Below are 9,746 nucleotides of genomic sequence, written 5' to 3' on the forward strand. Positions count from 1 at the left end.
GGGACGATGTGAGCACTGTCACAAATGGATGTCTAAAAATTTACTCCCTCATCATCATTGCGGAGGACAGAAACAGTGTAAGATCTGTAAGAAAACCGTAGACACGGATCATCAGTGCTACGTTCAACTCAAGCCCGAGAAAAAGAAAAAGAAAGGCAAAGAGACCTTACAGTTCTACATCTATTTCGATTTCGAATGCACGCAGGAAACCGGCATCCACGTCCCTAACCTGTGTGTGGCACACCGCGTATGTCAACATTGCGGTCACTTACCCATAGAAGATCCCTGTCCTCACTGTCGACACATGGGACCCCGTCAACACGTGTTCCGAGGGCCAGAGACCTTAAGGCAGTTCATGGACTGGTTATTACAACCCACTACAGGAAATAAGAATTCCGCTTTATTACACGACGAGGCCATCATCATCGCCCACAATTTCAAAGGATACGACGGACAGTTCATTTTAAATTACCTGGTTCATACCGCCTGCCTGAAACCTACCGTCATCATGAACGGCAGTAAAATCTTATCCATGCAAATCTGCGGACTGAAATTCATCGATTCCTATAATTTTTTACCTTTTGCCCTGTCCAAGATGCCCTCTGCTTTCGGATTCACCGAACTGAAGAAAGGATATTTTCCACACTTTTTTAATACGGAACACAACCAGAATTACGTGGGGCCTTATCCACCGGCAGCTTACTACAATCCGGACGACATGTCTATTAGTGGACGACAGGCTTTTTATCAATGGTACGAACAACAAGCCGGAAAAGTGTTTGACTTCCAGAAGGAATTTTTAGACTATTGTATTTCAGACGTCGATATTTTACGACGATGCTGTGCTCAGTTTAGAGCCACCCTCAAGAGCTTGGTCCATGTAGACCCCTTCCAGGAATCCATCACTTTTGCCAGTGCGGCCAATTTAGCTTACCGTCGAGGATTCATGCCCAAAGAGACCATTGCCATCATTCCCAACCTGGAGTATCAGCCTGCGCGTCGATATTCCGCCAAAGCCTGTCGGTGGTTAAGCTGGATGAGTCACCAGACCGGATCTCACATCCAACATGCTAGAAACGGGGGAGAAGTCAAGATCGGAAGTTATACCGTCGACGGATACCAGGAAGCCACTCGCACCGTCTACGAATTTTACGGATGCTATTGGCACGGATGCCCCACCTGCTATCCGAATTTACAGACCGAAAGTCATCCTCACCGGACCCAATTTACCTATGAACAATTACACGAGGAAACTTTAAGACGGAGTTCTGTTTTAGAGGAAATGGGGTACTCCCTCCGTAGCATCTGGGAGCACGAATTCGATCAACAGGTACAAAGAGAGGTAACTCTACAGAATTATGTACGAGACCTGGACATTCCAGATCCTTTGAACCCCCGAGACGCCCTGTACGGAGGTCGGACTAATGCCACTAAATTATATTGTGAGGAGGGGGACATGAGATACGTGGACGTCTGTTCCTTATACCCTTACGTATTAAAACACAGACCTTTCCCCCTAGGCCATCCTCAGATCATAACAGACCAATTCCAGGACGTGAGAACTTATTTCGGCCTCATTCACTGTCGGGTCCTACCACCCCGAGGCCTCTATCACCCCGTTTTACCTTATCGCACGGGAGGCAAGTTATTGTTTCCCTTATGTCGAACGTGTGCGGAACGACAGGACTCTACCTCTAAACATCGATGTCAACACGCAGACCAGGAACGCAGTCTTACGGGTACCTGGGTGACTACAGAATTACATAAAGCCCTGGACATGGGATATACCTTAGAGCGGATTTACGAAGTTTGGCATTTTTCAGAAAGCAGTCGAGATTTATTCAGATCTTACATCGATACCTTCTTAAAGATCAAACAGGAAGCTTCTGGATTCCCACCTGATTGTCAGACGGAGGAACAGAAACTAGATTACATTCGTAAAGTCTTAGACAGAGAAGGGATCAGGATGGACCTGTTAAGTATAGAAAAAAATCCGGTGCTAAGAACGATAGCCAAACTCTTTTTAAATTGCTTGTGGGGAAAATTCGCTCAACGCCTGTTATTACCTAAAACTCGATACTTGACCGAAGAAGAGGAATTACAACAACTCTTACAAGATTCGACCATTGACATCAAAGGGATAGAACTCTTAGAAAATAAAGAGCAGGCCGAATCGGACATGATGCTGGTCAATTATCAAGAGAAACAGGAATTCGTGGAAGAGTGTCCCTTCGGAAACGTGGTACTGGCCTGTTTCACTACCGCCCATGCCCGATTACACCTCTACGAGACTTTACAACCTTTGGGAGATCGGGTCCTTTATTTCGACACGGACAGTATCATATACCAACATGAGGAGGGACAATTTAATCCTACCCTTGGCAACAGTTTAGGAGAATGGACAGACGAATTAGACGGGGACCACATTATCAAATTCATGTCAGGAGGCCCCAAAAATTATGCTTACCTCACCGCCAAGGGAAAATCCATGTGTAAAGTCAAAGGATTGACTCTCAATTATCGGGCCTCTCAGATCGTGTCACCAGAGACTTTAGAAAAAATGCTCCAGAAAGAAATTGATGAAATCCAAGTCTCGTATCCCTACAAAATACAGAGGACTCGTCAACATGAAGTCAAGACAATACCTTTAGAAAAACAATATAGAATTGTCTATGATAAGAGACAATTTATGGAAGATTATAACACTTTACCTTATGGTTATTAAAAAAAAAAACAAACTGTATTTTAAATGTGTTGTTATTTTATGGGGAAAACCCCCAAAAATGAGGGGTTATAAAAAGGGGGGGGAAATAATATAACACTTCAGTCATGGCTGGTGTTGATAAGGAGCCAGACTACCTTCCTGTTTACCCTAAATATGCTCTGCTCTTAAAGAGAGAAGCTACCTTTGATGATCGATGGCCCGATTCTTTAAAAGGATTAATACCCGACCTAGCCAAAGCCGGATTTTATTACAGAGGAGTGAGTGATAAGACCATCTGTTTTCATTGTGGTATGACTTTAAACCTCTGGGAACCTACAGACGATCCTTATGCAGAACATGCTTATTGGAACCCTAATTGTCCCTACATCAATACCTATGAAGGACGTGAGTGGGTGATGAATGTATTCATTAACCATTTACTCCGGGCGGGATACAAACCTTCACCTGAAATCAAACCTCTACTAGACCAAACCTCTACAGAGATCCAGGCCACAGGAAAATGTCACATTTGTTTAGAGAGAGAATTACAAATAGCTTTACTCCCTTGCGGACACGTATGTTGCTGTTCATTATGTGCTCCCACCTTCCGGTATTGCCCCATCTGTCGAGCCGATGTGAAGAGAACCCAGCGTATATTTCTGTGTTGACTATGAATAAAAAGGATTGAAACCCTATTTTTCTCTTCATTTGTCATCATGCAACCTGAGGAGACACTCCCGTCTTTTCAATTGAAACACGAATTTACCATGGTGGTAGCAGGACCTTCTAAATCGGGAAAAACGGAATTTGTCAAGAAATTGGTGGAAAATTTACATTGGATTACCCCCATGCCACAAAAAATTGTCTGGTGTTATCGGGAATGGCAACCTGCTTACACTTCTTTAACAGATCGGGTCTCCTTCATTCGAAATATTCCAGAAGACGATGAGAAATTAGTGGCCAATTTAACTATTCCTCACTTACTCATTTTTGACGACATGATGGGAGGAAAAGCCATCGAATCGATCGTGGATTGGTTTACCCGTAAAGCGCATCATCGGAATACCAGTGTGATTTACATCACTCAGAACTTATTTGATCGGGCACCACAGCATCGCACCATTAGTTTGAATGCTCATTATTTAGTGTTGTTTAAAAATCCCAGAGACAAATCTCAAATCAGTGTCTTGAGTCGACAGTTAGCCTTACCACATTTGATGTCGGCCTATCAAGAAGCCACCAGTGTTCCCCACGGGTATCTCCTGGTGGACTTGAATCCACAGACCCCAGACGAATACAGATTGAGAAGTCGATTGTTTGAATGGTTGACTGTACACATGCCACAAGAGTATAAATAAAAATGTACCAACATTACACTTGTCATTCATCATTATACAGTCGTCATGGGTCGACCTCTCTCGGCCAAGAGTAAATTAGTGAAAACGTTACGACGTTTACAGCGGGAACGAGATCCTGCCAAGCGAGCTCATTTAATCGAATTAGGGCGTAAAGACTTATTGAATTGGTTTGCTATGGGAGCTCGAAATTTGATACGTGGGGTCTTACCCATCAATAAACAGACTCAAAAGTTTATTAATAATCATCGTCAAGATTTAAGCATCATAGCCGATAAGTCGGCGAGTGATCAAGACAGAAAAAATGCCATTTTAAAACGCGGAGGAGCCGGATTTTTAGGCGGAGTCATCATTCGTCATTTATTTATATGGAATGCACCTAAGAAACGACGTGTCCGTCGTTTGAAAAGTGTGGTAGTCAGAGTCGATAATAAGAAACAAAGAGTGTTTCCCGATTGGATGGTGCGAGTAGGAGGAGCAGCTCAAAAGACCAGAAAGAAGAGAAAACCTCCTAAGAGAAAACCTCAAAAGAGAAAACCTACTCAAAGAAAAGCCCCTGGTGGTAGAAAGAAAAAAGAAAAAACGACTCCCAAGACTCCAGCTCAACGAAAAGCCATGCCCCAAAGTCTGAAAAACGAAATCAATCAGTATTATAAGGAACAAAGACAAAAAACTATTGGGGAGTTATTAAAGAAACAAGCTGAAATGAGAATGGATCGTCCTATGGGGCCCATAGGCAGTCAAAGAGCTACCGATTTAGAAGTGTTTCCTCGAGTCAATGTGGGAATTCCCATTCCTAGAATTAAAGTACCCATTCACACTCCTAAAATAGCACGCTTTCAACCTCTGACCGCCTCTACACCTACACTTCCTAAAGGAATGAGATATAAATGTCGATATTGTTCCAAAATCTACGTCACCCAGAAAAATAGACACAAACACGAGAAGGACAAACACGACATGTATGCTCCTCCTCCTTGAGAGTATAAAAAGGAGAGAAACCTGGGACATGTCCTCATTTTAACCCCAGGATGGCTAAGAAGAAGAAAAGAAGGACTTGCTGTTCTACACGATTAAAACCTCACTGGCCTCTTTTAAGAGTGTTATCTGACCCTCACTATTCCTCTCCATTAAAGACGGGTATTTTAAAACATTGTTCTGGAGATTGTATTCTCAAAATCTGCGAGATCGTGTACAACCTATTAAAAGGAGTGTTACCTCTCAGTTCGGCTCATAAACGAAAACTAGCTCCTAAGAAACACATCTTCAGGAGACTGGTCAAACCTCAATCTGTCCATAAACGACGAGCTTTATTACTTCAACAAAAAGGAGGAAACATTTTACCCCTTTTAATCTCAGCAGCACCTTTACTGTTGGGTGCCGGTCAGTCCGTCTATAAAGTCATCAAGAAGAAGAAGAAGAAAAAAAATGAGTCGTAAAATGGTGTTAGTTCCCGAAGTCTTATTGAATGATCTCAAGGCAAAATTACCCAAACCTCCGGAATTTCAATCTACCATCAGTTTAGGTCAGGAATTGGACGAGATTACAAGACGTGAAGATTTAACCCCAGAAGAAAAAGTCGCTTTATATGGCCAGGAACTTCATCGATATAGGAATTATTTACAACAAGCTAGACAGGAACCTATTTCTAAACCTAAAATTTCAGCAGCTCCAGCAGCAGGAGCAGCTCCAGCCCCAGCAGCAGCAGCAGCATCACCAGCAGCCCCAGCTGAGATTGAAGATGAAATCCTTGAAACAGTGAATAAAAACATGAAAAGAAAAGCTGGATTATTATTAAATCATTTAAAGAAAACCAAGGTGTTGAGTTGGAATAAGGAAGGTGAAATTAGTTATCGAGGTCAAAAAGTTCCCGATTCTAACATTGTGGATTTAATGGCTGATAGTATGAGATCTCGTTCTCGTAAAAACCATCCCCTTCCTAAAGGATTAGATGAATTTGCTCAAGCTTTAAAAGAGACGCGTACTCCTCTGGAATACGTGAGCAATGGAAACCTTATAAAAGCCATGCAGAGACCTGGAAAAATCAGTACTCCTAAAAGTATCCTCAGTGATAGTGAGGACGAGGGCGATAGTGGATTTAAAGATGCTTCTTCTTCATTTTTGACCCCTATTAGTAGACCTGTTGGAGATAGAGGAATAAAAAAATCCACTCCTAGACCTCTGTTAAATTTAGCGAAGGCCATCAAAAAATCTAAATTCAGTCCAAGTTTACCGAAAAAGAGATTAGAACAGATCGACGAAAATTGGCTTTCATTACCTAAGATATGAAAAAGAAACCAGTGGAAGACATTTTAAAAGAGATTTATTATGATCCTAAAAGAGGGTACGGAGGACTACAAGCTTTGTATCGTCAGGTCAGAAGTCTGGGACATAAGATTTCCTTGAAAAAGATTCGAGAATGGTTAAAAGAGCAAGATACGTATACCTTACATAAACCCATTCAAAGAAAATTCCGGAGACAACAGACTAGAGTGACGGATATAGACGAACAATGGCAATTAGATTTAGCAGATGTGTCCAGTTTAAAGAAACACAATGACGGATATACGTTTTTATTGTGTGCCATTGACGTCTTATCTAAATATGCCTGGGTGGTGCCTTTAAAACAGAAAACGGGAAAGGAAATGATTCGAGGATTACGAGAGATTTTTCAACAAGACGGTCGACGTCCCGTCCGCATTCAATCGGATCAAGGAAAAGAATTTACCAATCGAGAATTCTTACAAGCTTTTAAATCCATTCATTTTTTTACCACTCGTAATACGGACACCAAAGCCAGTATCGTGGAACGATTTCAGCGTACTCTCAAAGCACGCATGTGGCGTTATTTCACCCGTCATAAAACCAGACGGTATTTAGAGATCTTACCGGATTTAGTGTATGCTTACAATCACACTTATCATCGCAGTATCCAAAGAACACCAGCTCAAGTGAATGCTTCTAATGTGTTAAAAGTCTGGAAAACTTTATATGGGAAATCCAATCGGAAACAGTTTCCTAAACCTCAGTTTAAAGAAGGAGATCGGGTACGCATCAGTAAAGCCAAGCGCACATTTGAAAAAGGATATTTACCTAACTGGACCACAGAACTGTTTACCATTTCAAAAAGAGTTCCTGGAAGGTATCCTTACATGTATAGAGTGCAAGATTATAACGGAGAGGAATTAGAAGGGACTTTTTACGAGAAAGAATTACAAAAGATCATTAAAAAAGACGACCTGTACGAAGTGGAGGAAATCTTGGGGTATAAAAAGCGACGCCTAGGAAAAAAAATCATTCAAGAAGTCAAAGTTCGGTGGAAAGGATATCCCCCTAGTTTCGATTCATGGATTCCCCAAACGGATCTCATCCAATAACTCCTCACTGGAAATTTTGTGGAGAGAATGTTCCCCGAGAAGAAATCGTTTATTTCGCACAATTATTGATCTGTGTATCTCTCATCGTCACCAGTGTGGTCATGTTAGCTTTACACGATCCTAATCGAGAATATTGGATGGTATGTGTGAGTTCTTCAGTGGGTTATATCATGCCTAGTCCTACGATGATGCATCATACACCTACCCCTAAGAAGACCACGAATGCACAGAGTTAATGTCTTTTAAAAAAAATAGATACACCACAGAGTATATATAAAATGGGGAAACAACAAAGATTTTTTTCATTTCTGATCTGACTGAGGACAGAGCACAACATGGAATTTTTAAGCTCCGAGTATCGTTGGAAAATGCAAGAGCATACAGGTTCCACTAAAAAAGGAGAATGGATGAAAAACAAAGAGGAATGCATCCAAGATTTCATGGATAAGAATCCGGGAGAAACAGGACTCAATGATGTGTACCTGTATAAGAGATTCAAATTACCGGACCATGAATGTGCACCACTCATAATAGTATTATTAGGGTCATGGCGACCCCAGTATCAGGAATTCAAATGGAAAGTCAAATACGTCTTGGCTCACAAAACAGAGGCACCAGCAAGGACCTGGATTCAAGGGAAATGGATGGAAGAAGTCCGAGATTGTATCAAAGATTATGTAAATAAAGTGCTCAGAGAAGGATACGACATCATGGACTGTGCTTGTGAAACAGAATATTTGTACATGAGGAGAACTTTTCCTATTCAAAAAGAACTATGCAAAAGTATTCCATGTTTGTTAATTTAATGTTGTTGTTGTTGTTGTGAATTAAACCTAAGAAAAAAAAAATTCTGGTGTTGTTGGTTTTTCCGCTTCGACTAAAAATAGATATCCCAAGGTATATATAAATCTTAGCTTTGAGTTCACTGTGCTCATTTTTTTCAATCATGCCTTCTGTGTGGAGAATGTCGTATTTTCTTCACCAAGAAAATAGTGCCTGTCCTCATTGCCATAGGCAGTTGAGAGAGATCAGCAGATTACCTGAGTATGACAGTGACGACGACGACCTTATTGGTTGGTATTGGGGATGTAATGAATGTGGAGAACGTATACCTCACTGGGAAGTAGACGATCCCCCTAGTTTGTGGTATTGTCGCTGTGATTGGTGCCTGAAATATTACCTGTGGAAATATGGGGTTGATTTTATGATGCCACGTTGGGCTAAGCGCATGAGAAGAAATACCAAGATCGAGAGATGCCCCTCCTGCTGGGAAGAAAACACCCAAGGAAAATGGAAATGTCAACAGTGTATGAAATATCCCTGCTGTGAAAAGTGTTACAAGTCCATTATACGGCTTTCTTACAGAAATCGTCCCTTGTGTCGATTTGAACAATAATAATAATAATAAAAAAAACTATAAACAAACCAGGTCTTATTTTTCTCAGCTGAATACATGTGATGACGTCACAATAGGCAGCTTGATGACTTGAATCGGTGCCAAGTTTATGCCCTAGGTAAAAACCTGTTTTTTTTTTTTGTTTTTTTGTTTTTTTAAATTTATTTTTAGACTTTGGAAAAACCAATAGACTTAAAAAATTTATTTTTTGACTTTGGAAAAACCAATAGACTTAAATAGAGTAAGAACGTGTGAAGCACGTGTGGGTTTTTTCAAAGCGACTATAAATAGTCAGATCCAAAGGTATTTAAAGCTGAGCTTTTTTGGAAAAAAAAAAAATTCACCACTACCACCACATTTCATCATGATTTTTATGTGGAGACTGAAGTATTTCTTTGAGGTAGAAAAGTATTACTGTCATTACTGTGATAGGGAGATGATCCATGAGCGTACATTTACGGTGTATGACCATCCCGGATGGCATCACAGAACTTATCAATTTTGCGAGCATTGTGAAATGGCTTTTCCTCACTGGTTTGTGGATGATCCCCCTTCCATGGAGACCTGTGGATGTAGTTGGTGCGTGAAATATTTCACATGGAAGTACAGGGCAGAGAATATGGTGCCCCTATGGGTCAAAGTCACCAGGAAGAGAGCCTTAAAGAAATGCCTGACCTGCTGGGAGGAAAATACGGAGGGGAGATGGAAGTGCCAACAATGCCGACAGTATCCATGCTGTGTGAAATGTGTCGAGAACTTCGTCAAGATTTGCTACAGACTTTGTCCATTATGTAGATATGAAGGAAATAAATCATAAAATCAAAAAAAAACTGTTGTTTGGTTTTTCCTGAGATGCTAAAAATAGATTGGATAAGGTTATATAAAGAGGTATGACCCAAAAAAAATCATTCATT

General features: G+C 41.0%; 2 protein-coding genes across 2 annotated transcripts; both read left to right on the forward strand.

Annotated features, from left to right (window-relative positions):
• Window positions 1-28: 28 nt before the first annotated feature.
• Window positions 29-2,725, forward strand: LOC133204707 (uncharacterized). The gene has a single exon (XM_061340448.1). The coding sequence runs from the start codon at window positions 29-31 to the stop codon at window positions 2,723-2,725; it is 2,697 nt and encodes an 898-aa protein (XP_061196432.1).
• Window positions 2,726-2,829: 104 nt separating this feature from the next.
• Window positions 2,830-4,062, forward strand: LOC133204708 (putative inhibitor of apoptosis). The gene is made up of 2 exons (XM_061340449.1): window positions 2,830-3,226; window positions 3,614-4,062. The coding sequence occupies exons 1-2, from the start codon at window positions 2,830-2,832 to the stop codon at window positions 4,060-4,062; spliced, it is 846 nt and encodes a 281-aa protein (XP_061196433.1).
• Window positions 4,063-9,746: the final 5,684 nt, after the last annotated feature.

This window comes from Saccostrea echinata, unplaced genomic scaffold (genome assembly GCF_033153115.1).
Source record: "Saccostrea echinata isolate AGI-Se365-2 ecotype Australia unplaced genomic scaffold, CSIRO_AGI_Sech_v1 ptg000054l, whole genome shotgun sequence".
NCBI classification, from domain to species: Eukaryota; Metazoa; Mollusca; class Bivalvia; order Ostreida; family Ostreidae; genus Saccostrea; species Saccostrea echinata.

What these genes read in the sequence shown, in the direction of transcription:
- LOC133204707 (XM_061340448.1), top strand. Translation starts at nt 29, where the DNA reads ATGTCTAAAAATTTACTCCCTCATCATCATTGCGGAGGACAGAAACAG.
- LOC133204708 (XM_061340449.1), top strand. Translation starts at nt 2,830, where the DNA reads ATGGCTGGTGTTGATAAGGAGCCAGACTACCTTCCTGTTTACCCTAAA. An exon ending in GATCCAGGCCACAGGAAAAT is followed by an intron (nt 3,227 to 3,613) that starts GTCACATTTGTT and finishes CTTCTTTAACAG; the next exon opens with ATCGGGTCTCCTTCATTCGA.